General features: G+C 36.9%; 1 protein-coding gene across 4 annotated transcripts; it reads right to left on the bottom strand.

Moving 5' to 3' along the window:
• Positions 1-974: 974 nt before the first annotated feature.
• On the bottom strand, positions 975-27,999 carry dtx1 (deltex 1, E3 ubiquitin ligase). 4 transcript variants are annotated; one of them, XR_013326091.1, is made up of 11 exons: positions 27,615-27,999; positions 26,274-26,785; positions 14,207-14,912; positions 10,007-10,068; positions 9,722-9,883; positions 7,250-7,311; positions 7,009-7,167; positions 5,540-5,701; positions 4,931-5,020; positions 3,678-4,181; positions 975-1,008 (listed from the first exon to the last, which is right to left on the bottom strand). XR_013326091.1 is itself a non-coding variant. In XM_077715142.1 (10 exons), exons 2-10 carry the CDS (start codon positions 26,530-26,532, stop codon positions 3,954-3,956), a joined length of 1,890 nt encoding a protein of 629 aa, XP_077571268.1. In that variant the 5' UTR covers positions 26,533-26,785; positions 27,615-27,999; the 3' UTR covers positions 981-3,953. The 4 variants fall into 4 exon arrangements, 3 of the variants coding, with proteins under 3 accessions (XP_077571268.1, XP_077571269.1, XP_077571271.1); XM_077715142.1 differs by having other exon boundaries at positions 981-4,181; XM_077715143.1 differs by having other exon boundaries at positions 981-4,181; positions 9,722-9,853.

The following is a 27,999-nucleotide window of genomic DNA, read 5'->3' as shown; positions in this document are numbered from 1 at the left end:
ACGCCAAATAAAGAACTGAAAATGTCAATTAAAAACCCAGACCAGGTCACCAAAACCCTCTAGAAAAACCTCTGAGTCAATATGTCAAACACAGTGCGAAAAAAAGGACCACAACTTCCTTTCCACCTTTCAAAATAAGAGCACGGTGACAATTTCCTTACGCTTGGCCTAAGCATGCATCTCGGGAAGACCATGACCGTGTCCTCTAAAAAAAAGGACGGCGGTCTACGGTTTTGTCCTACAAGACACGCACTCGGTACAAAAAGACACGGCGAGACAACAACACGCGATATAACCACGTTAAAATGTTTAAGGGTATATTTTTATAGAGATGCACAATAAGCATTAACAATATGACTTGGATAATTACTGTTGTAAATATAAATTTGCGCAAAAAACGTCCCACTAAGGATAGAATGAAAAAAAAGTTATGTACGTATTATACTAGTCTTCCCAAAAGAAGATCCATCAATCAAAAAATACATTGAAAATATATGCTTTAAAAACGAGTAAAATACGCCCGTTTTTGCCAACGAACAACCAAAAAAATGTCTGTTTTTGCTACAAATAAATCAGGTTTTACAGCAGGAAAATATGAAATTGCATAAACACCATCTCTTTCTGTTAAAAACCAAACCAAAACTTTTGTTTTCATTTCCGTAAAGTTATGTACACACCTGAAAAGTGTAAAGGGCCGATAAAAATTTTGGTAATATTTGGATTACCGTATTTTCACGACTATAAGGCAAATTTTATTTTTTCCATATATAAGGCGCACTGCATTATAAGGCGCACTGTCTATTTTGGAGAAAATTTAAGACTTTTAAGTGCGCCTTATAGTCCTGAAAATACGGTATTTTATTTCCGACTTAGGGCTTTAAAAATGAAACTTTATTTTTGCTTGATTTAGGGTAAGAAAAAGCCTACCTACTTTTTTGGAGTGACGTCATATCTTATTTTTCATAAATAGACGGAAAATTGAGCATCTTGTTTAAACTTGTGAGCACCCTAAAATGGAGAAAAAAATGGCAAAATTTCAATTAATGTTGACATCCAATCCGTTTTGAACCAATTTGAACTCTTTTGGGCCAAAAAATAAACTGGTTCGGCCCAAAATGAGATTGAGTTGGCGTTAAAGTGGCCCGCAAAAAAAAAAACGGAGTTTGATACCCACCTACCGTGTTAGAAAAGGTAATAAACACTAAATATCTTTCGTTTTCCCGTTTTTTTTTTTTGCCTGACTGGCAACACAGGTTGTAGCTAGAGCTGGGCGATAAAACCATAATGATAGTTATTGGGAAATAAAATTGATCAAAAATGGGTGAAAATGGGTTAAATTCATCAAAATTGTTTATTTTATTGTTTTGTAAGCGGCCATATTTGAGATAAATTTACTTTATTTTCTTTTTGTGAGGCTTAAAATGGAAAATGGCCTATATCAATGTTGATTATTTTATTTATTATTTATTGCAAAGCAAGGCAAATTTATTTTAAAAAAATCTAAATTTCTGCAGGTTTTATTCTTGACTTTTTATAGCGTAGAACTGTAGTTGCCATATCTTTTTTCACAATAAAACAACACAAATAATAGTTTAAAATTAGATTTCATATTCACTTTTCTCATAAAGCAAGATACTATAGTTAATTTAATATTTAAACAATGAGGAAGATAATTTATTAACAATTTTAAAGGGATATTTGAATTAAAAAAACATGTAATGTAGTTATGGTGCTCATTTTTTTTAGCGTGATTACAACTTTCTGTCATATCGCCCAGCTCTAACCAAAACATTAATTTTTCATTATACAATATACTGTATCACACAAGTAAATATCACATATACATCTTACAAAAATACATTTTCAGGGCCTTTTTAAAAAAAAATGGAAATCCACTAATTTCTGGCTCCTGTTAATTCATCATTCAAATAAAATTGGAGCTTTTTGGGTTGAACAAACAACACTCATGCTGCTTCGGCACCCCGCTAACGATGAAAATAGTTTTGACTATATATATTTAAGTCAACTACAGACAATCTACATGAATGCACGGACAGTAGCATCAACTAACACTACGTATTCGACGTCCCATAATACGTTATACGTCATTAAACAATCCCTGACAAACTGACGAAATTGTCAGATTGAATATATCATGTTGACATCGACTTTTTTTGTATAGCTGTTTTACGAGTAAGTGAATGTATCAAGGTATAAAAATAAATGAAACTCACTCAAAATTGAGTATTATATCGCCTTGGTTGATGTGTGTTTTTTTTCTTCTCTCTCAAGTACTGTAAAATGATTTAAATTTTAAATCATGTTAAATCTTTATTTATCTTTTAATCCAACACTGGAGCAGAGAGCTTGTGTTATATGGAAGACTGTGATTTTGCTTGAAAATGAGTCCCAAAAAACAACTTTGCATCAATATCCCAGCTCATTAAATTTGATCAGATGCTTTAGTGGAAAGTTAACGTTGACCTAGCTTTCATCTGCAAGCAAAAAACAACAAAAAACAACAAAAAAACAACCCCCGAACAACCACAAAGGTTCCCCGCAAAGATCTTCAAAAAGAAAAGAGCTCTTGGGCGTTAACAAATCAGCAAAAAAAATCCTCCTGATAAATCTACTGCTGTGTTAAAGCATCATTTGCATGTTTCCTGGAAGGAAGTGTGTTGCTAATTAAGAAGACATGAAGCAGGAAGCTAACATGCCGAGCTTTGTTTTTTTTTTTTTTTGCTCCCAGAAGGAAAGCAAACGACCTCACAAGATGGATCTTGTAGGGGAAAATACTTAAACCGGTATAGACTAGAATCAGATTTTCTCCAATGGTCCAAACTTAGCCTAGCTAGCTTACTAGCATGGTGGTTTGTGGTCACAGAGGTTAACAAAGCTAACGAAATTAGCCTTTAACATGCGGCGTAGCATAGCTACCACTCACAAAAGGCTAATGATGTAAAACAATGCTATTAGCAAATACTTCATTGTTTTTGAATGATTTGATTTGGACTAGAAAACACTTTAAAAAAAACAAAAACAAAAAAAAAAAATTGCAGAAAAATGTGTTTGATGATTTTGGAAAAGTGAGTAATTAAAAGAATTAACAAATAATCGGAAAAAAATGTCAGTGTATTTGATTGATTTTGGAAAAATGAGTAATTGATAAAATAGCAAATAATTGCAGAAAAATGCTGCAGTGTTCGATGATTTAGGGAAAGTGAGTAATTAAAAAAAACATTGCAGAAAAACGTCGTAGATTTTGGTTGAGTAAAAAAAATAAAAAGAAAATGAAGAAAAATTTCAAAGATTTTGATGATTTTGGCCAAGAGAGTAAAAAAGAAATAAATTGCTGAAAAATGTCAGATTTTGATGATTTTGATTAAGTGATTAAAAAAAAAATGCTGAAAAATGTCAGATTTTGATGATTTTGATTAAGTGATTAAAAAAAAAATGCTGAAAAATGTCAGATTTTGATGATTTTGGTTAAGTGAGTAAAGAAAGAACAAAAACTGCAGAAAAATGTCGTAGATTTTGATGATTTTGGTTAAGTAATAAAAAAGATAAGAAAAAAAATGCAGAATAATCTTGCAGTGTTCGATGATTTTGGAAAAATGAGTAATAAAAAAAAATGCTATTTGTATATATTCCGCCTCATTACGTGATGAAAGCTTCACCTTATTGCAGCAATTGACTCAACATTCACGATGCAGCGTCGGTCGGGCGGGCTAGGCAATCTGGCCACGTCTCCATCCAAGTGCAGATGCCGCGTTTTTGCCTTAAAAGGGGTCGGCGATACGGTTGCCGGCGGCGACGTACCTGGAGGATCTCAGCCCGCAAACATGCTCCAGGCATGATGCAAAAAGATGACCAAAAAGAAACCACCTCCTTGCACCCCCAGTCAATCATTTTTTCTTAACCTCGATGGCGCTTCGGTTCCCAGAGGCTGTCTGTCAGTCCTTTAAGTTGTCCTCGCCGCCGACCCCCTGAGCCGAAAGCTCGGCCAGGACGTTGTCCAAATAGTTTGGGTCGGGGTAACCGTGGCCCGTCAAGTTGGAGCCAAATTCCGTCTTGTGGTGGATCTCGTTCCATACCACCGTGTCGGACTCACCTGTGGTGCTGGAGGTGCCGATGGTGAAGATGAGACGTCGGTCCCAGGCTGTGATTAATAGCTTGAGAACCTGGGGGGCGGGGCATAAAGAAATTATAACCATATTATGCTGTTTAATATACCAGGGTATATTAAACTATTTTTGCATTTTTTAGCCTCGTGTTTGAGCGCCATTTAATATACCCCTGCTGTTTAATATACTCTGGTATATTAAACAGCAACTCCCGTTTGTGTGCCATTTAATATACCCCTGCTGTTTAATATACTCAGGTATACTAAATGGCAACTTCACTTTTTTGGCAAGATTTGAATGGTGTTCATGGGGGGCATAATTATAGATACTTAAGTTCATTAAAATTACAAGTCAGGCTTTATTCAGTAGTAAGAAGTTTTAACCTGAGCAGTAAGTAGTTTTATTTTATTCCATAAACATTGATGTAACCTATCACGGCATAAAGAGTGCATAGTGGACCGTACCTTCTCGTTTGTGCGCCATTTAATATACCCCTGCCGTTTACTATACCAAAGTATATTAAGTAGGAGGGGGGGGGGGGTATTAAACAGCATAATACAATACATTTCAACAGGAATAGTGTCGTCATTTTACAAGTACGAAGAGATTTAAACCTTCACCTTAGATTCTGCACGTAATGAAATTATTTTTTTAAAGGATTTTTAAGGATTTTTAAGGATTTTTAGGGATTTTTAGGGATTTTTAAGGATTTTTAAGGATTTTTAAGGATTTTTAAGGATTTTTAAGGATTTTTAAGGATTTTTAAGGATTTTTAAGGAAGGCAGTTAAAAAAATGTTTTCCTTACCTTCCTGCCCTTGTCGTTGTCTGGCAGGTAACATTGCCGAGGGAATCCTCTCGCACTAAATTTCTTTCCAGGGTTGGGATGCTCGTTGGTCTGAAACAATTAGAAGATATAAAAGATTTATTAACATATCACTTGATCTAAAGAGAAAAAAAATCATTTTTATTACGCAAAAAATACTGAAAATTGGGTAAAAAAATGACTAAGACTAATAAAAGATTAATATATAGGGGAAAAAAAACGTAAACTTGAAAAAAATAGGGTATAAACTTGCGGTAGCACGACACACCATCCCTTCTGTGTAATAACTTTTTGTCTGATTATCATTATTATTATTATTTAAACCAACACAGAATATTCAGGATAAAATAATCAACACTTTCCCAATTGTTTCAAACACAGCCTACGTGTTATCCAACCTTTCACACGACTAATAGATTAGTCTAAAGAATCAAAAGACGGATTTAACAGCAGCGAGTCGCCCGGCTCACCCCGCGACACGAATCATCACATTTAAGCCGATAAAGGCCGGCGATTTGGAGAAGAAAAGCAGTCGAATCGGAGGCACAAAAGGTGAGACGGATTAGCAAAGTGAGATAGGCTAGTCCTGACCTGGACACCGGCGGGAATGTCGTAGACGATGCGAATGGTCTTGGAGTCGGGGTAGCCGGGCAGGCAGTGGGGGATGACGTGGTACTCCATCTTCCCCGGAGGCTGAGTGCCTGTTTTTTCACCATATATGGTCTTGCATGTTGGGCATTGGAGACTGCCGTCCTGTTTTGGGGGAAAGAAATAGTTGCATTTATCTGTACTAAGATGGCCGCTTCATTCTGAACGTTAATTTTTTTGTAGGAATAGTCAGTTGTTGCATGTGATGTAGTTTTCAGTTCGGAAAAAAAAGAGGAATATTTTAATGACAGGCAATTGTCGTTTTTGGGCAACTGAAATTCAGCCAATCATTTTACCTTTTTAGCATGAAACCTTTGCATTTATCTGTACTAACATCGCCGCTTATTTCTGACTGTTATGTTTTTGTACTTATAGTCAGTTGTTGCATGTGACATAGTTTTCAGTTTTGAAAAAAAGAAACTGAAAGCAACTGAAATTAATATTTTTTAGTCTTTTAGAATGAAACGTTAGCATTTATCTGTACTAAGATGGCCGCTTCATTCTTAACGTTATGTTTTTTTGTACGAATAGTGAGAGTCATTGCAGAAGACCACTGAACAACGGAAAAAAAGAGGAATACAATAATATCATGATTTTTGAGATAAACGAAAAACTGCGAAGTAGAGTCACCCATATTTAAAAACATGAATAATTGTATATACATATATATTTTTTTCTACCTTAGTCCTAGTAGCAAGCGGAGGACATGGGGTGTGGCTTCTGCTTGTGAGTTTCAACGCGGATTTTCAAATTTTTATGAACTTACAAAAAAAATTCTCCCAGAAAAAAAAAACGTGATGAAGTGAAACCGCGATATTCGAGGGATTACTGTACTTTAATGACAGCCAATTGTTGTTTTCGAGCTGTAGTGAAATTAGGCCAATCATTTAACTACTTCAACCTAAAAAACATTTTCCTTTATGTGTACTACTTTATCCTCTTCATTCTTAATGTTAGATTTTTGTACAAATAGTGACTTGTACTACTTCACCATGAAGCTTTCAATTCAAGGACAAAAATACAATTTGTAACTGAATCCTTTGTGGTTTTATAACACAAAATCATCTGTTTAAAGCACATTCCGTACAAACGCCAATTTTTATCCAAACACAAACACCCCCAAAAAAACCATCACATAATGTGCGTGCGCAAATAAATCTGCTTCCATTCCCTATTTTTGCATAAAAGAGAGATGTTAATATTTCATGCAACTGCACCAAAATGAGCTGAATTCATTAGGATTTCCCACAAGTCCCTGCACTGGGCTTTTGAGATGGATACTAGCGATTTGATAAAGCTCACTTAGATCCCCATCTGTGTAAAAAAAAACAATTGTGGAGTCGACTCATCCGCCAGTACATCGCCGAGTACGAGTTTTACGATTGTACCCTAGCTATGGAGCTTTCACCCACCTTGTTGCCATTGTTGTACATGGCCACCAGGCAGAGCAGATGGTACATATGGCCGCACTTGCCAAGTTTGCCGACCGACTCTGGCTTGATGCCTTTGTGCCGTAGGACGCCTTCGTAGCCGGATGCCGTGGCCAGTCTTTCCATGCAGATGGTGCAGTCCTGTGCATAAGCCAAACAAAGCGCGCTTTTGAGAAACTGTGAACTTTTCCGCCTGTTCGCACCTCCACAATTCATCTATTACCTCATCCGGTGGCACTTTAATTTTGTCGGTGTATCTTTTAACGACATCCTCCGGGGTTTTGCCTGGTCGTGGAAAAAGAGGAAGGAAAATAATACAGTCAAATATACCAGTGAGCTCAATGGTTTTGGTTTCTGAGATTTTCATTTTGGGTTTTTTAAGCGTTATTTTGATTTTTATTGTAATTACTCAAGTTGTCTGTTTTTGCAAAAGAACTCGGTCAAGCAAAAACAATTCTGGTACTGTATTTTTTCGCATATGGACCGCTTTTGCGGATAAGCCAGGCACATAAAATTGCCTTAAAATCGTTGAATTTTCCCATTTCCCTCGTATAAGCCCCCCTAAAAATTGCCTTAAAATTGTTGAATTATACAATTTCCCTCGTATAAGCCGCCCACATAAAATTGCCTTAAAATCATTAAATTTTCCCGTTTCCCTCGTATAAGCCGCCCCCATAAAATTTCCTTAAAATCGTTTAATTTTACAATTTCCCTCGTATAAGCCGCCCCCATAAAATTGCCTTAAAATTGTTGAATTTTACAATTTCCCTCGTATAAGCCGTCCCCTGATTCACAATTTTCACCACCATATTCACGGATTTAATATGAGTACAAATGTATTACTTTGAAGGAAAAATCATCGCACGAGAACAGAAGTCAAAAAGGCAGTCATGTGAGCACTACAACCGGGAAGTGTGTCTGGGTGCAATAATAGCATGGGATACACATTACGCAGGTGTCAAGATGGTGGCGCCCTGAGCAAGCAATAACAGGCCAAAGTAAGTGAATTCATGAGTTTTTTTTCTTGAATTTCATTCATAGACGTCAAAATAAATTCTATTTACCATTTTATCTGTTTACCTTTTCTCTACTTTTGAAATAAATGACCTTATCAGCCACATTGTCTTGCCTTATGACGTTCCTATTAATCACCTTGCAATTTCGTGCATGTCAAGTCTAATTTATGCGCATATAAGCCATACCCTTGATTCAGTCATATTTTTTAGTTAAAAATACGGCTTATATGCGAGAAAATACGTTAAAAATTGTGTCAGATGACGATATAACATTGCATGAGCTCATAAGTTTGCATATTTCAAGCCTCTTGCTGTCCATTTTGAAGTCATCATCTTGCATAGACTTTAGTGCGTGCAACCAGTGTAGCATAGCTTAGCACACACATCCTCACTGAACAGACCACTGATGTCATTACAGGACACTTTCCCCAGGGAATAAATCTTTCTTCGCTTCAACAAACCAGAAAGACTTGAACACTATACCGCCAGGCTGCCCTCCTTCCCAACACAATCCACTTATCTGATCCTTTGCTTCAACACAGATACAGTCATACTACAATAGGTTAGAATGACATCAACATCTGTCACATCAAATTGCGTCAGTCACCAAGCAAAGACTCCCATTGCTCCAATAAATCAAGCCTGTCTGCTATTCCCGAGTATAAAAAATATATAACTCAGAACATTGTACTGCTTTTTAAAACGTGGCTCAATACTTTAGTAGTGTAAGGTTCAATGAGAACCTAGATAGCGAAACTAGGAGGAGAAGTGCAGCGTTAGCTAGCGCTGGAAGCCTCGCTGATCAATTAGGACAAGAACTCCCTTGGGGGGGCCGGAGTTTCCATGGCTTCCATCGACCCGCTTTCATTCGGGCCACGGCCTGTAAGCTGCTTTCAGCTCAGCTGATGAGTAGAAAAGTTGCCGTCTGAATGGTTTAGTCGGCATGTATGAAGCTAAAGAGGCATAACAGCCAAGACAAACTGATTTAAGGACAGTTTCTTCCAAAGAGATGTCACTATATTCAACTGGAGTTCTACCTAGGGCCTAATCCAGACTTATTAGTACTACTTACGTCAACTCAATAATATGTGGGCCGGACTATTTTAGATATAATATTTATATATATATTTTTTAATAAATTGATTAAAAGAACTGGATTAAAAGCCCTAAATATTCAGTTTTTTTATAGATCTAAAACAATGTTTATTTGAGCTTTTTTTTTTAAATATATTTTTAGATTTTACAAAATATTTTTAACTAAAAACAGAAAAAACATTTAAAAATGTAATAATTGTTTTTAAAAAGGGGAAAATCAGGAAATTTAATTTACATCTATACTATTCATTTTAATTTGATACTAAAACAGAAAGTCGGCACTCATGATTTACATTCCCGGACCGCACAAAATGACGCAGCGGGCCAAATTTGGCCCCCGGACCACCACTTTGACACCTGTGCTCAATGTCTTTGTATGTTATTAAGTCCATAGACTCAGAAAGTGGTGCGTCCACAGAACAAGACTAGTTAATTATTTATTTCTTCTTTATTGATTATTCAATTGTCTGTTTGTTGTTGTTATTTGTGCACGACATGGCCAAAGCTTTAAATCTCATTATACTTGTATAATGACAATAATATAAGCATTCAATAATACCCTTCTATTCCCATTCCTATCTTACCTTTCCTCAGATGCTTTTTCTTGGTCTTCCGTCGCGTGCCATTGACACCCGGCACGGGCTTCATATCGCTCTTGGTGATGTGTGGCGGGTGAAGAATGGGTTTTGGTGCTCGGGTCAGGCAAACCGGAAGACCTACAGCGCACATCAGGATACCTGTCATACCTGACGCGTATATAACAACACAAGACACAAACACACACACAAATAGCATAGAAAAGTGAACAGTTGCTGTCAGCCCGAAGTTTAATATGGTTGCCACCAAGGAAATATGTTTGTTGATCCAACCTGCTAATGCTGGATGGACTGGTCCAGATCCGGTTAGGTTTTTGACAGGGAGAGCAGGAACCCTACCGAGAAAACAAAACAAGTGAAGTGAGTATTAGGTTAAAATAGACACTTTGTTCTTGTTAAAGATCTTCAAGACTACCAAAATTACTGATCAATATTGTCAAAAATTGCTAGTGTAAGCAAAGTTCACCATATTTTCACGTTTTCTTTACGTTGTCCACATATTTGAATTTGATTGAGACTGAAAAATAGTGGGATACCGTATTTTACGGACTATAAGTCGCATTAGACCATTTTAGATATAATATTTAGATTTTTTTTTTAAATAAATGGATTAAAAGAACTGAATTAAAATGCCCAAATATTCAGTTTTTATAAATTTAAAACAATGTTTATTTTACCTTTTTTTTTAAAAATATTTTTAGATTTTACAAAATGATTTTTGAACTAAAAACAGAAAAAAATGATTTAAAAAAGATTAAAAAATGACAATTATTGATTTAAAAGGGAAAAAAATCAGAAAATTTAATATACATCTATACTCTTCATTTGAATTTGATCCTAAAACACATAATTTACTTTCCCGGGCCGCACAAAATGATGCGACGGGCCACATTTGGCCCCCGGGCCTCCACTTTGACACCAGTGGGCGAGTGCGTTTGCCCTAGCAGAGCCTTGAACATTGCCGGTCAGCAAATATAAGTCCATTTAATTACCCCTGTATCTATTTTCCACTTTGAATTGTCAAGGAGATAAGCTGAAGGCCGACAGCATTCCATTTGCTGGTGATTGTGACGAGGCCTTTCTTCTGTTTGATTGAGCGCACTTCTTTGAGCCCATTCAGTCAAGCGGGATGAACGCGAGCACCTTGACATTTCCAAGACTCAGCCAAATGAAGGGTTTTCTCTTCCCTCTGATCCGTGTTCATCCCCTCAATCTTTTACGGACAGTGTTTTTTGCACCGTTTTTCTTGGATGGGGAATTCTCGGTGGCTTGTGAATGAATGGCGGCGTTGTCATGGTGAAACTGTCCTTGGGCTTCCATAACATTTAGACATATTTGTACTGAAGCTAATGCTGGTCCTGGAACTTTCCTTGAAAACCTTGGATCAGGTCTTTATATTTTGCCTCCAAACTAAAAATTTTGACCTGATCCAATTAAATGATGACCCAAAACTTCTATTTGATTAATGGCACATCAGTTATATGACCATAATGCTTCTATACTTCTTCAGTCTGTAAAGAAGATTTACTGTTAGATATTATCCTGCCATCAGGTTTATGACGTATGAGGCATTAAACACCATCTTTTTTAAATGTGGACTTAAAGCGACAAAAATACAGATTCTTCATAAAAACAGGAATGGTTCATTCAAGCCAGACTGACAAATTACTGTGTTTTTACCATATTTTATAGTTTTTTTTAATCATTTCAAATTGTGTAAGCTCAATAACAGTTTTTTTTTATGTATTTTTCAAATTTAATTACATTTTTTAAAAGTTTTTTAAGTCTTTTTTAAAAAAGTTTTTAAAAGTTTTTTAGTAAAACTGATCTCATCTTCCCCATTTTGGCTCTAATCCAGATCGTCTCGGTCACTGGTAGTAGACAAAAACGTCATTGTCAACTGCTAATGTAAATAAATATAGCGAGTCAGCAAGCAATGTACCCATACAGTCGAGCTGTCAGCGTCATACAGCGACATCTACATAATCTTAAATTTAATGCATACAAAAGTCAAATCCACATTGGCGATAATCTTAGACTTTTAAGTGCGCCTTATGTGAGGAATATATTACATTTGTACGGTTAATTATCAATTCATAAGAGCAATATCAATCATTAACATGCAATCCCCATAATGCAGTGTGTGTAGATAGGCACAAGGCTAAGCTAACTTGTTAGCATAAGTAAGCAGATGGCAAAACAATCAATATTTGTACATGCAATATGAAGTAATGCAATATGCCCAAATAAGAACTACAATACAATCTACAAAAAAACTACATTTTGTGGCATTTACAAAAAACTAAACAAAAAAAAACTCAAGTAAAATTTAGCATAACTGTAAAACATTGACTGTAAAATAAAAAATACAAAAAACTTACACAAGGCGCCAAATATGTGTGCACAAAAATGTGATGTCAATTGCCTCCCACTGTTTGTGTTTTTGGCGCAAACACGTGAGCCAGCGTGGTGTTTGTTGAGGGTCGGTAAAAAACCACGTGTATCCTGTACGTTGAGCCACGCGTATGAGAATTTTTGTACTCTGCGTCACCCCATAACAGAGCCATTTTTTTTATCAGTCTTCGCTAAACTGTGAGGTGAGAAAACCCCCGCAAATCTTAGACATTTTCTTGGGCACGTTGCGCACGTGTGCGTACATCATCGATTTTTTGGGTGAATAAATAATGTGACCTTTTGGCGACACCTAAGGCAGCTTTGTGTACGCTGGTTTTTGCTTTCGGGGGTGAACGCGGTAAATGTGTCACAAAATGATGCTATTTACATAAGAAAAAATTAAATAAATACCGTATTTTCACCACTATAAGGCGCACGTAAAAGTCTTAAATTTTCTCCAAAATAGACAGTGCGCCTTATAATCCAGTGCGCCTTATATATGGGGAAAAAAAACGGAAAAACGAAAAACCACCGCTGTCGGATATTAAAAAACTGAACGGAAACAATACTTTTAAATATGCAGATGCCATCTTAGTTTACAACATCTTCCATCATGTAGCTCCTCCCCCACTGCAAGATTTTACACCAAAAAATCCAAAACATCAACAATGGCTGGCTCTAGAGGTGACTGTGCTTCATACCTGGAAGTCAATAGCAATTACCCTATTTTCACCACTATAAGGTACACTTAAGTCTTAAATTTTCTCCAAAATAGACAGTGCGCCTTATAATACAGTGCGCCTTATATATGGAAAAATGTCATTCATTGAGAGTGCGCCTTATAATGCAGTGCGCCTTATAGTCGTGAAAATACGGTACATAAAAAAACCTACAAATATAGGAGCCAAATGCAAAAAAAATCCAATACAAAAATGTTTCCCTATCATTTTCGTCCGATTTTGGTGCGTGAGTTTGATTCCCACTAATTATTTTCTGTCTCCGTACGCATCACGACCGACAACAACCATTCTAGGGTACAGCCCGCCTTTCGTCAGCTTGAATCCGGCACCCCGCGACCATGACAAGGAGAAGTGTTGTAGAAAATGACTGTTTTTGACCAGCCAAGTCAAACCACTCAGCTCAAATGCTATTTTCCCATAATGCATAATTCATTTGTTTCTGCACAGATATACACCACAACGTAACCTCTCGCACTCGAAACCACTCAGCACCCGGCAAACAAAAAAAGAACTAGGATGACATCCCAAGCGTTTGTGAGCCAGGCTGACAACGATCATGACAAATGAGTTCAAAGACGAAATCAAAAGAAAAGATCACACGTATTTTCTGTCTTTTGGGAGGTTGACGTAAGGGAATTATTAAGAAGCTAACATTATACGACTTATACATTTGCCCCATATTTTATACATTTTGATCATTTCAAATTGTGTCAGACTCAGGCTGCTTTAACGTCAACTTGATTTCACATGGCCCAGACCATTTTAGATATAATATTTAGAGGTTTTTTTTAAATAAATGGATTAAAAGAACTGGATTAAAAGCCCTGAATATTCAATTTTTTATAGATCTAAAACAATGTTCATTTGAGCTATTTTTTAAAATATATTTTTAGATTTTACAAAATGATTTTTGAACTAAAAACACAGAAAAATGATTAAAAAATTACAATTATTGATTTAAAAGGGTGAAAAATTTAAATTAAGAGTTTAAATACAAATATATTAAATTTCCAGATTTTTCCCATTTTTAAATCAATAATTGTAATTTTTTAATCCATTTTTTCTGTGTTTTTAGTTCAAAAATCATTTTGTAAAAATCTAAAAAATATATATAAAAAAAGCTAAAATAAACATTGTTCTAGCTCTATAAAAAACGGAATATCCAGGGCTTTTAATCCACTTCTTTTAATTCATTTATTAAAAAAAAATCAAAATATTATATCTAAAATGGTCCAACCCACATGAAATCAAGTTGACATTAAAGCGACCCGCGAACCAACCCGAGTCTGACACCCTTGTTGTAGAGATATCATGATAAGACTTTAAAAAACAACCTTACCCTGGAGGGATGGTGCCTCTCGGAGTAGCCATTGATATCCGCTGAGTACCCGGCCGGTTCAGGTTATTCTGCCCATTGATGGCGAGGGTATTGTGTCCATGCGGTGACATCACTGGGAAATTATCCGGGGACAATGGCACCTGTCCTTGTTCCCCTTTGGCTTGCCCGCCTCCTACGCCAATATTATTGGTCGTCGGCGAGTTGGTAGACCAAAGAGAAGTTCCTCCAAAGGTATTACTCTGCCTCACGGCCGTCAACGTTCCCGTCGTGCCGCCATTTGCGGCGTGGAGCTTCCGTCGTTGAGAAGCCAGGATAGCATTGGACGCGGCTCTGGTACTGTTGACCAGAATGCATTGTTGGCATGAACAGGGTTGCCCAGAACTGGCCCCTACTGGCCAAGACTGGGATTTAGGGATGGAACCCATGATGAGTGGGTAAGCCAGATCCATACGTCTCCGCAAACGGCGTTTACGTTGGCTCTGTTTGTTAGTTTGGGACATGCTGTTGAAGTCGATGAGGTAACTGAAACCCAGAGAGGTTAAATCTAGCCATGGGTGCTGTTTCTCGTAGGCGTTTTGAATGGTCACGCAGATTTCCATGTCGTATGGAGTCCATGATGTGTTGTCGTTCTCCCATTCCCATACGACGCCCTTTCCTGGGGCGGAAGAAGGGTCGTAGAAGTTTCTCTGTACTGGTCTCATGGTGCCTGGAGACGAAAAGGAGGGGAAAGAAAGTTAGGGGCGGAAATTTGGGGGGATTTTGGTAAGATTGGTCGTTGAAAGACAAGGAATGACTTTAACCGGAGACCAATCTTGGTTTTGTCTTATTCGGAAATTAACAAGTCAGGAATTTGAGGTGGTTATTACTCTATGTTTACTGTACGTGGCAATAAATACTCAAAAAAGTCCATAGGAACCAATCAAAACATATTGCTAGTTACTTTCTACCACTTACCCATGTTGACTACTACTTATTTATTATGGCCAATCAAATTAAAGTAAAGAGTATAGATGTATATTAAATTTCCTGATTTTCCCCCTTTTAAATCAATAATTGTCATTTTTTAATCCATTTTTTCTGTGTTTTTAGTTCAAAAATAATTTTGTAAAATCTAAAAATATATATAAAAAAAGCTAAAATAAACATTGTTTTAGATCTATAAAAAACTGAATATTCATGGCTTTTAATCCAGTTCTTTTAATCCATTTATAAAAATAAGCTATATATATCTAATCAATAATAGTAATTCTTCAATAAATTCTTTCAGTTTTTAGTTAAAAATATTTTGTAAAATCTAAAAACATATTTAAAAATAACTAAAATTAACATTGTTTTAGATCTACAAAAAACTGAATATTCATGGCTTTTAATCCACTTCATTTAATCCATTTATAAAACAAAAAATCAAAATAATATATCTAAAATAGTCCGACCCAAATTAAACCAAGTTGACGTTAAAGCAGCCCGCGAACCAACAGTTTGACACCCTTGCACTAAACAATTTTTCTCTGTCATCAGGAACATAAAGACAATTTCCAGGCCTTTCTGTACAAAAATCAACAAAAAAAAAACAGTACAATTGTATTCCCAGAAAAATGTAAAAACATGATGTTCACACCATGTCCTTCCTAACAGGAAACCAAGCAAAAAAGTGTCCACATCCTGACTTGTCTTATGTGATTCTAGCAGTGATTTTTCCTGTCCTAGACTCAAACGTCCTCCCATTGCCCTTGGCTTTCCTATCAAGGGACTGCAAGCTGTGTGATGTATCGCCTCGTCAGACTCCGCAGAGGGACTTTGGCCTTACTGTCACTCAAGTTCAGGGAGAACCGACCTTTATTCTGAAGGGGGAATAAAAAAATAAAACATCCTACAGGCTGTTTACAGCTGGAAGGCCGATTATGCTTCATTTTCCAATAGCAAAGACTTGTGTAAATTATTACTGCTTGGCTTACTGCAAGTGTAAAATCCTCGACTATTCTCAGAAGGCTAACAGTGAGAATTGGAAATAGATGTCATACCGTTTAAGTCGTTTTGAGAAAATGGAGGAAGACAGCCGGTCAATGCAAAACGTGTAAATAGAAGATAAAAAAGGGAAATCCCAGTAGAGCTGTAAAAAGCTTTCAGTCATCATAATAGTCTTGACAATATTGTGTGGAGTGTGTTTATAGGATGGTTTATTTTTTTTTTTGTGAAGAGGATTTGTGTAAAAAGACGTCACTGAGGAAAAAATGATGTTGACATTGTTATGATAATGCTTGTTCAGAGATTAAAGCTATGATGACATGGGTGATCTTTTCAGAAAATTGTGGGCGTTAAAATGGGCGAAAAGACTCGAAATAATGTCCAAAGGAGAATAAAAACTTGGATTATATAGATTTTTTGTTGATTAGTAACCTTAAGAAAAGTAGAGATGATACTGAATTCTATTGTTTAACATATTTTTGCTGATACTCTTATGCACATATAAGCCGTACTATTTTTGCTGCCATGCAAACTGTTACGTATTGTATTTTGCAGTTTATACTGTAATATACTTCAACCCCCATTTAATATACCCGGGTATATTAAACGGCAAGGGGTATATTAAATGGCAAGGGATATATCAAATGGCAGGGGTATATTAAATGGCGCACAAATGGGAAGGTACAATCCAATATGCACTCTTTATGCCACAAAAGTGTGGCCCGGTGGCCAAATCTGGCCCGCTGCATCATTTTGTGTGGCCCGGGAAAGTAAATCATGAGTGCTAACTTTCTGTTTTAGGATCAAATTAAAATAAAAAGTATAGATGTATATTACGATTCCTGATTTTCACCCTTTTAAATCAATAATTGTCATTTTTTAATCCATTTTTCTGTGTTTTTAGTTCAAAACTAATTTTGTAAAATCTAAAAAAATATGTAAAAAAAGCTGAAATAAATATTGTTTTAGATCTATAAAAAACTGAATATTCAGGGATTTTAATCCAGTTCTTTTAATCCATTTATAAAAAAAAAAATCTAAATATTATATCTAAAATGGTCCGGCCCGCATGAAATCAAGTTGACGTTAAAACGACCCGCGAACCAAAGCACCTCACCTGTAAATGAGCTGCACTACAAATGGTGTCACAAATCTTTCAAGAAAGCTCATGAGATTGAAGTGTGTTATAACGGAAGCTTATTGGTGCACAAAGCAGCGTTTTTCTTAGATAGTCCACTGCATGTGAACCTTAAGACTGATCTTTTCCCTGAACAGTGTAACGGCAGCCAACATCTCCAGTCTTTTTTGGCTCTGCACCAGCACTGTCTTGCTGAGCCGTTCCTCACATTTTCCACTCGCTAAACTCCATCCTGGTCGCACATCATGTTTAACTCTTGGACGAGGAACAAATGTCTGTCGTTGAGTTAAGACCCGTATCGCTTAGCTAGGGCATTTTTCCAGGACTGATTTGGTGGGATGGAAGACTACCGAGAATTATTTCTACCGTATTTTCACGACTATAAGGCGCACTTAAAAGTCTTAAATTTTCTCCAAAACAGACAGTGCGCCTTATAATCCAGTGCGCCTTATATATGGAAAAAAACAGAAAACCAAAAACGAAAAACCACCACTGTCGGATATTAAAAAAAACACAAACGCCTGAACTGAAACAATACTGTTAAATATGCAGATCAGCCATCTTAGTTTACAAAATCTTCCATCATATAGCTCCTCCCCCACTGCAAGATTTTATACCAAAAAAATCCAAAACATCAACAATGGCTGGCTCTAGAGGTGACTATGCTTCATACTTGGAAGTCAATAGCAATTACCGTATTTTCACGACTATAAGGTGCACTCAAAAGTCTTAAATTTTCTCCAAAATAGACAGTGCGCCTTATATATGGAAAAAAACAGAAATCCAAAAAGGAAAAACCACCACTGTCGGATATTAAAAAAACACAAACGCCTGAACTGAAACAATACTGTTAAATATGCAGATGCCATCTTAGTTTACAAAATCTTCCATCATATAGCTCCTCCCCACTTCAAGATTGTATACAAAACATCAACAATGGCTGGCTCTAAAGGTGACTGTGTAGTCGTGAGTGCTTCATACCTGGAAGTCAATAGTTATTACTGTATTTTCACGACTATAAGGCGCACTTAAGTCTTACATTTTCTCCAAAATAGACAGTGCGCCTTATAATACAGTGCGCCTTATACTACAGTGCACCTTATAATACAGTGCGCCTTATAATACAGCGGGCCTTATAATACAGTGCACCTTATAATACAGTGCGCCTTATAATACAGTGCATCTTATATATGGAAAAAATATCATTCATTGAGGGTGCGCCTTATAATGCAGTGCGCCTTATAGTCGTGAAAATACGGTATTCCTCCTATTTTTTGCTCCATGATTATACAATAATTTTTCACCATTAACATGAGACTAGATCCAGAATATTAGACTACATTTTTAAAAACTGTAATATTCCACATTAGCCACTTTTTGTTTATTAGGTGTCTATTAGGAATGCAAAGAACTGGAAAATGTCAATGTTGTAAAAGTAATTTTGTAAATGGTTTCAGCCTTGAAACTCACCTTGAATATTAGTTGATAAACCTTGATGGTGAGACATTGTTATTCTGCTAAGTGCTATCAAATAATCAAAATTGGAGTGCTTTGGCATTGAAGAAGGCCGGGCAAAGAGGGTCATACTTTACCAAGGAGCCATGAAATGTAGACACTATCTGAAACACCTATAAGGCTCACAGGGGGTGCTGGAGCCTATCCCAGCAAACCCCAGGAACCCCAATGTCACAAAAAAATCCGTTTTTGGGAAAATGTCAATTGGAATTTAAACAATTGGCAGGCAGCAATAAGATTTTTCATGTTTTATACATGTCAAGTCTAATTTGTGCGCATATAAGCCGCACCCTTAATTCAATCATTTTTTTCGGTGAAAGAAATATGGCCTATATGCGAGAAATATGGGCCCTCTTACAGCATTTTAAGAGGCATGATTTACTTTCCCGGACCACACTAAATGAGAAGTCGGGCCAGATGTGGCCCCCGGGCCATATCTTAGACACCACGGCTTTCAAGACTTGACTAAAACAGAAAAAAATGATTAAAAATGACAATTATTGATTTAAAAGGGGGGAAATCAGGAAATTTAATATACATCTATACTTTTCATTTTAATTTGATCCTAAAACAGAAAGTCACCACTCATAATTTACTTTCATGGACCACACAAAATGATGCGGTGGGCCAGATTTGGCCCCCGGGCCGCCACTTTCACACCCCCACTTTCAAGATTTGACTCATCCAAAAGTTTAATGCACCCTAAACGAGAAACCTATTTTACATTGATAGTGGCAATGGATGAATTGTTTGCTTTAGTGCACATTTCTACACGTGCAATCTAAGAATTCATGACATGAGTCAAGGCAGCGGCTGGGAAATTGAAATGCAAGAAATGTGCTTTCACCCGCGGACATCCCCTCGGCACTTTTACGTGTCTTTTTGGGCGTTCATGCATACGCCGGTAGGCCAGCACATGTGCCGTGTTGTCTTACCCGCACAGCGTGAGTCAGTGGCCAGGACAGTCACGGAATCTACAAATTGTGAAGGTTAAGGCATGATGGGATGCTTGCCTGTGCACCGTTGTCCTTGGACCAATTGCAAATTATGTTATGAGAGAAACTATGACAAAATATGGGCTTATAAAAACATGAAACTAATTTTTTTTGACAGGATCTACTTTAGGATCGATGCTTATTTTTTTGGTACAGTTGTTAAGATTCGGTTTTCGTTGTTTTTTACGAAAATGGGTACTATCTGGGAATTGGACAATGACGAACATTGTGAATATAAGCCTTTATTTTGGTGGAATTAAGTGAATTTTTTACAAAGAAGGAAGTGAAACAGACTAATTTTTTGTGTTTAAATCTGAATTTTTTTCTTCAAATTGTTTTGGTTTTTGAGAGGGCGGATTTTTTTTTAACAATAGTCTGTGTCATTTATTTTTGGGGGTCTTAAAAATCTTAAAATCTTTAAAAAAATATAAATAAAACAGGAGTGACAATTGCGGGATTATGGGATGAAATGATTTTAAAAATGCATATATACTCTTTAACAATATTCTATCATTGTATAATTTTCTACAAGTTACACCACAGGTGTCAAAGTGGCAGCCCGGGGGCCAAATCTGGCCCACTGTATCATTTTGTGTGGCCCGGGAAAGTAAATCATTGTTTTAGATCTATTAAAAAAATTGAATATTCAGGTACGTATTTTAATCCATTTATTTAAAATGAATCAAACTATTATATCTAAAATGGTCCTGACGTTAAAGCGGCCCACCAACCACACCCTTACTATAATGAAAATATTTTTGAAATATATTTTTTAGGCTTAATATAGGGTAAAAATTAAACAAAAAATGATCTGGTCCCAAAAACAAAGCTAAAAGAATCTGATTGGTAACATAATAGACTTAATTCTCCAATAAACAGTTTGATAAATGTACTAAAAATTAAATTCCTAGACATACAGTGCAACATAGTGAAGCATAACAAAACGAGCCCATTTAAAAACGGTGCTACGGCGTAGCTTTGTAACAGCAAGCAAACCTCCACGGCATTTTTTTTTTGCGCTGCCTCGGTTGTGGTCTGTCACTTCTCATCAGGAAAACGCTCCACTTCTCACTCTGTTCGTCTTCTCATCTCACCTCAGTCCCACTCCCCACCGCCCTTGTCTCTGCTACAAAACATGGCGCCAGTCCGCCAATGGTTGACGTCCAAGTGGAACCAGGCCAGTGTGACTTTGGCTAAGCATCCCTTCATTTTCTAATCAAGTCTTTGTCTTCAATGCGCAAGAACTAGTCATTAAATATATTCAAAATGATTGAAAATGGACAAAACTATCACTTACCATATTTTATAGCACATTAGCCACCTCAACATATAAGCCGTACCCTTAAAATGTCCTTAAACACAAGTAAGTGAGATTTATGCAAGATATGGTTTATTTTTTTCTTGAATTTCATTCCTAGATGTCAAAATAAATGTTGTAAAGTGTTTTTTTCGGTTTATATTTTCTATATTTTAAAATAAATGACCATATCAGCCACATTGTCTCACGTTATGTCGCTTCATCTTGATCATCTTGCAGTTTTGTTTATGTCAGCTTTTTATGCGCATATAAGCCGTAGCTTAGATTCAGTCATTATTTTTTTTAGCCACAAATACGGCTTATATGCAAGAAAATATAGTAATTTAAAAGTATTTCTCTTCAATACAGTTTGTGCACCAGAACAGGTCATAAAAATATTCACAATACCTGAAAATTTTGTTTATGTCATCTTTTTATGCGCATATAAGCCATATCTTCAATTCAGTCATTATTTTTTAGCCACAAATATGGCTTATATGCGAGAAAATACAGTAATTTAAAAGTATTTGTCTTCAATGCAATTCGTGCACCAGAACAAGTCCTAAAAATATTCACAATAATCCTTTCAATAACTGAAAATTTAGTTTATGTCGTCTTTTTATGCGCACAAAAGCCATAGCTTCGATTCAGCCATTATTTTCTTAAGCCACAAATATGGCTTATATGCGAGAAAATACAGTAATTTAAAAGTATTTCTCTTCAATGCAGTTTATGCACCAGAACAAAAAAAATATTCACAATAACTGAAAATTTACACATTTTTTCTCATTCTTTTGACCCTTCTAATGGTAATATCCATTTTCCATCCCCCCTTGCAACCCTAACAAGTATAAACCAGTTCAGAAAACGACATGAGATAAACTCTACATCAAGCAATATAAGGTTATCTTCACCAGCAGCCAATTTTCCGTTGCCAAGGTACCGCAATTTCATCCTCATTATTAAATAAGACATTTGTTTTCATCTCTTTCCAAGGTTTTGCTGAATATACTGCCTGATTTGTAGTACAAAAACACAGTCAAAAACAGATTGAACAAAAAGTGAAGCACAAAAATGGTCTCTATTCTCAAGACAAGATAAAGAAGTATAACTCAAAATTAGAACCTGTCATACCAGCACATTTTCCCCCAAAAAACAAGGTTTTGAAAATTTTGCCCTCCAGAAAACCTTGTAAACAAGCAAAACAAATATTCTCAAGCCTCTGCACTTACATAGTTTTTCTTGTATTGCATATAACTTACGCTTCATGCTTTATTGGATTCAATGGTGGCACGGTTCACTTGTTCAGCTCACGGCTGACAACTATAAGCACGTTGTTTGAGAGCATTGTAGGGTTCACGGATACTTCTTATCGTAAGGATTGTTGACAGGAAGTGCCAGCTGTGGAGATACCCTAACGTGGGAGCTTAAGATGTGTATTTTTTCCCATGCTAGATACAATTTAGAAAGTTTTGAGGAGGATACTTTATGAAAAAAAGTTGCATCGGCTTTTACTTTTTGATGTATTACTTCTGCAAGGGAGGAACCACAAAGCAAGGCTTTTTTGTGGGGGGTGTGACAGCGATACAAAGAAAAGTTTGAGGAGAGGAGCAATTTTTGCCGACAGTACTAAAATCCGGGTTTGGTCTCATGAGAAAATCCTGTGTGAAAAAAAAGTATTAAAAAAAACGAGACGATTCTATGTAAAAACGTGTTTGATTTAGATAGAGAGTGGTCATGGTCGTTCCTGGGGCTGTGTGGGTTTTATTCGGGTACTCCGGTTTTGTACCAGTTTCCAAACACATGCATAGTAGGCCGTAAAAAATAAGACAATTTGACATAAAGACGTGGTTAATTAAGACACAGAGTGGTCATGTACTTCCCCAGGCCTGCGTGGGTTTTCTCCGGGTACTCCGGTTTACTCCCAGTTTCCAAAGACATGAATGGTAAGCCATAAAAACAGACAATTTTACCGAAAGACATGTTTAATTAAGAAACAGTGGTCATGGATTTCCCCGGGCTTGCGTGGGTTTTCTCTGGGTACCCTGGTTTTCTCCCAGTTTCCAAAGATATGCATGGTGGGCCATAAAAAAGTTTTTAAAAAACCCAGACAATTCTACATAAAGACATGTTTAATTAAGAAAGAGTGGTCATTGATGTTCCCAGGCCTGCGTGGGTTTTCTCTGGGTACTCCGGTTTTGTCCCAGTTTCCAAAAACATGCATAGAAGGCCGTAAAAAGGTACAATTGAAAGAAAAACCCAGACAACTCTACATAAAGACGTGTATAAGTAAGAAACAGAGTGGTCATGGACCTCTCTGGGCCTGTGTGGGTTTTCTCCGGGTACTCCAGTTTCTTCCCACTTTCCAAAAAAATGCATAGTAGGCTGATCGGACACTCTAAATTGCCCCAAGCTACAATTGATTGGTTTGTCTCATCGAACCCTGCGATTGGCTGGTCACTAAATCCCCCGCTGGCATAGGCTCCGGCACCCCCCACGACTCTAGTGAGGATAAAGCCGTTCATAAAACGAGATGAGATAATTTGTTCATGTACAAATTTGACTTGGCCTCCCAGTTATTTTTTTCTTTAGTCCACCATTAAAACTTGGTGCTCATTCCCGAGACCGAATAGAACCCCCAAGGCGGGCCGATTCCAGCCCGCGGGCCTTATGTTTGACACCACTACTCTACAAGAAACTGACAAGAAAATTCCACCCTAACCCCAATCAGAAAAAAGTACTATAAAATGTCCAATTTGAATTTTAAAGATCATATAATTCCTATAGCTGTGTTCAGCCAATCAGAGGCAAGAAGGGCTGGGAGTCGACGGTAAGCGGCCTGCGGTCCGTCAGTCCTTCACGTGACAGGTTTATAGCGGCCGTGGGGGAAGGTAACATGAAGAACATCTCACAACAAGGAGTAATAAAACGTCAAGGCTCACCGCTTGGCGAGGAGTTGACGAATGGCAACTTGGCTCATTTTGCAGACGACGTAAAAACACGGAGATTTTTTTAAATAGCATTAATAATTGTTTAAGCAAAATAATTAAGAAATAATTAAGAAAAAGATTAGCAATTTCCCTTTTTGATTTAAAGAAATTGAAAAGGGGAAAAATACCTTTTTTTTTCAATTTTTTCCAATAAAAAAATATAAAAAATAACAAAGTAAGATCAAAACTGTCAAAAATAACCAAAGATATTCACAATTAACTCAGATAGATGTCCAATTCTTTTAAACTGGAATGACTGGCTGTAAATGCCACTTTTTCAATGTTTCTAATGGTGAAATTTTGGTCTAAAAACAATGCAAAATTTAAATAACAACATTTTCTACCGCTCCTCGGATGTTAAATAGTATAAAAACTATCCTGCAGATTCCTTATCGGACAGTTTTCGATAATAACACAGCATATCGTATGAAACGATACAAAAAAATAATGAACGTATCATGACCCTGAAAACAGACAAAATCCCCAAAAAAAACCGACTCCAACCGAACATACATGGCTCGAGTGTAGCGAAGCGAAACCCCAAAACATCTGTCAGCGTTTAAAAAGGGAAACTCTCTTCTGTGAAAATGGTCTTCCAACCAAACAAAGACTAAACTAGCCCGATTTTGCTTTGAAGCGACATGTGTTGCACTTTTATCATGTGATACATGTCAAAACTTCAAAATAAAAGCATTTGAGTACCCTTTCAGAACCCGGATTCCACATTCAACACATTAAAAGGAACAAGATAAAAAGAACCACAGTTCAAATAGTAATTATAGAGTTGAACTAAATGAGATGCTTAAGTTTTTTTGTTTTTTTTTTACTGGATGAATGTGCTTACTTTCATGTAACGTGTTGCCCTTGAGCAAGGTCGCGTCACGGCACGCTACGGAGACCTCTGAATGAATAAATGATTGCCGTCATTTTTCATTTGGGCATCTTGTAGCATGTGGACACTCCTAAATCAGATGTTCCAAAGCGGGTTGGGATGTCGAGGACTCTGGTTCGGTCCCTTGAACGTTACATAAGACTTGTGTGGCTTGCACATGAAGGTTTGGTTCTAATCAGTCCCAAAGAGAGATGATGTGACTTCATTTGTGAAGGAAGCAAATGAGAGAGACACTTTATCTTTAAACGATAGAATGTGGGGTGAACTAGCCACTAGGCTGATGTACTGGTAGAAAGTGGTATGGGGTTCGGACCCAGAATTTGGGCCACAAAAAGGATTGAAAACCTGATTGGAATGTTTTTATACAGAGTGGCAGTGTCATTTTAAGGGACTGGGAAGTGGTTGAGTAGATTTGACCTTGATAAGATATGGGGGTAGTAGTAGTAGTGGTGGTGGTGATGGTGGTAGTAGTAGTAGTAAAAGGGGTTTGTGTTCATTAGATGGAGCTGTAGTAGTAGTAGTAGAAATAAAGGTTTGTATTATGCATTCATTTGATGGTGCTGTTTTGCAATTGGTGGTAGTAGTTGTTTTTATAAAAAACATTAGGTTAAGCTGTAGTAGTAGTAATAGTGGGTTGTGTTATACATCCATTAGATGGAGCTGTAGTAGTAGTAGTGGTAGTAATAGTGAGGTGTGTTATACATCATTTAGATGGAGCTGTAGTAGTAGTAGTAGTAGTAATAGTGGGTTGTGTTATACATCCATTAGATGGAGCTGTAGTAGGCGTAGCAGCAGTAATAGTGGGTTGTGTTATACATCCATTAGATGGAGCTGTAGTAGTAGTAGTAGTAATAGTGGGTTGTGTTATACATCCATTAGATGGAGCTGTAGTAGTAGTGCAAATAGAGGTTTGTTTTATGCATTTACTAGATGGCGCTGTTTTACAATTGGTAGTAGTAGTTGTTTTATACATACGTATACTGGATGAAGCTGTAGTAGTAGTAGTAGTAGTAGTAGTAGTAGTAGTAGTAGTAAAAGTGTTGTTTTATATATAAACTAGATAAAGTTGTATTAGTAATAGGGGGTTGTGTTATACATCTATTAGATGGAGCTGTAGTAGTAGTAGCAATAATAAGGGATTGTATTTTACATTTATTAGGTACAGTTGTTTTAGAATTGGGAGTAGTAGTTGTTATATACACTTTTTTCAAGAACCACATTGCATTTTTGGGCACCAACAACAAAAGACAATGTATAAAACTTAGGGTCACTTACCCGTGTCCTGTCGAAATTGATGCATGGACTGCAAGTCAATGACGTAAGGAGATAGCTGTCCGTCCACCTGACCCAACACTACAGTTCCTCGGGCGTCCCCCTTGAGGACGTTCTCAATATGGTGGCACACGGCTGCACCGTAGGGCCTCCATCGCCCGTGTTCGTTCATCCATTCCCAGACCACCACTCTGGCCAGGTTCTGGGGTGGGTAGCCCAGCCCATTGGCAGGTAGCATCAAGCCCGAACCGGGGCGAGCCATTGTCCTTTGCCGAGAACCACCTGTCAATCAAAGCTCACCACCAACCTTGTCATCAGCACCAGACTGAAAATGTCAGTGATCTGTTTTTTTTCACAAAGTCATAGCCTTCAACCCGGCTGTTTGTGATTTGCTGTCTTTTTCTAGATCGACTGAGTAGAAGCCCCCCCGGGGTCCAAAGTGGTGGATGTTGATAAGGGGCTGCAGAAGCTCCGCCCCCCTCATGAGCAGGTAAACACGGGAATGGGGGAATTTCCTGTAATAATGACAGATAGGTGAATATGATGAGTTATGTTGATTTTTTTAAAACAGCTGGAATCTGTTTGTCAAAGTGGTGGCCCGGGGGCCAAATCTGGCCCGCTAGATCATTTTGTGTGGCCCGGGAAAGTAAATCATGAGTGCTGACTTTCTGATTTAGGATCAAATTAAAATGGAGTATAGATGTATATTAAATTTCCTGATTTTCCCCCTTTTAAATTAATAATTGTCATTTTTTAATCATTTTTTCCATGTTTTTAGTTCAAAAATCATTTTGTAAAATCTAAAAAGATAAAAAAATGTTTTAGATCTATAAAAACGGAATATTCAGAGATTTTAATCCAGTCTTTTTAATCTTTTTATGGAAAAAAATCTAAATATTATATCTAATATTGTTATATTTTTGTGTTTTTAGTTCAGAAATCATTTTGTAAAATCTAAAAATATATTTAAAAATATCTAAAATAAACATTGTTTTAGATCTATAAAAAAACGGAATATTCAGGGCTTTTAATCCAGTTCTTTTAATCCATTTATAAAATTAAAAAAAATCTAAATATTATATCTAAAATAGTCCGGCCCACTTGAAATCAAGCTGATGTCAAAACAGCCCGCGAACCAACCCGAGTCTGACACTCTTGCTCTATGATATCCACTGTTTATACTTCAAAATCAATACTATCACGAGTTTACCAAAGAAAATATCATCTTGACAAGGCAATAGAATTATAATTTCATGGAAATATACCCCAGGCGACATTTATGTATCATATTCGTCTCATTTAGCTTGCAGTGTCATTAGGTTGAATGGATGATGTCGTACAAACCTGTAGGCTGCAGATGTGGTGCTTCACATCTGCCAAACAGTCGCTACATTTCCCCGAACCCGTTTAGATAAAACGTGAGGAAAAAATGAAATATAATCCAAGAAATCGTAGCTTTCGAATTGGTGATCCAAAAGCGTGAGACGGTTTTCTACAAGCACGCGCCGCAACAGCCGTCCAACACCAAAAAAAACGGCAGAAGAAGAGAGAAAAAAAGGGAAAAAAACAGACGTCGCTTCTTCAGGGTCGTTTGTCTGATTGGTCTATTTTGTTTTTTTCGATGTTAGAAGATAAAATTTGAGGAGATCAATCCAGACGTCGTCACATTTTCCACCATCAAACAATTAAAACGCTGATGCCTGAGCGCACCTGTATGGCGAGTCGTTGA

The sequence above is a fragment of the Stigmatopora nigra genome, chromosome 4 (genome assembly GCF_051989575.1).
Source record: "Stigmatopora nigra isolate UIUO_SnigA chromosome 4, RoL_Snig_1.1, whole genome shotgun sequence".
Taxonomy (NCBI): Eukaryota; Metazoa; Chordata; class Actinopteri; order Syngnathiformes; family Syngnathidae; genus Stigmatopora; species Stigmatopora nigra.
Note: the sequence above shows the minus strand (reverse complement) of the source record. Positions and strands in the feature narration are given on the sequence as shown.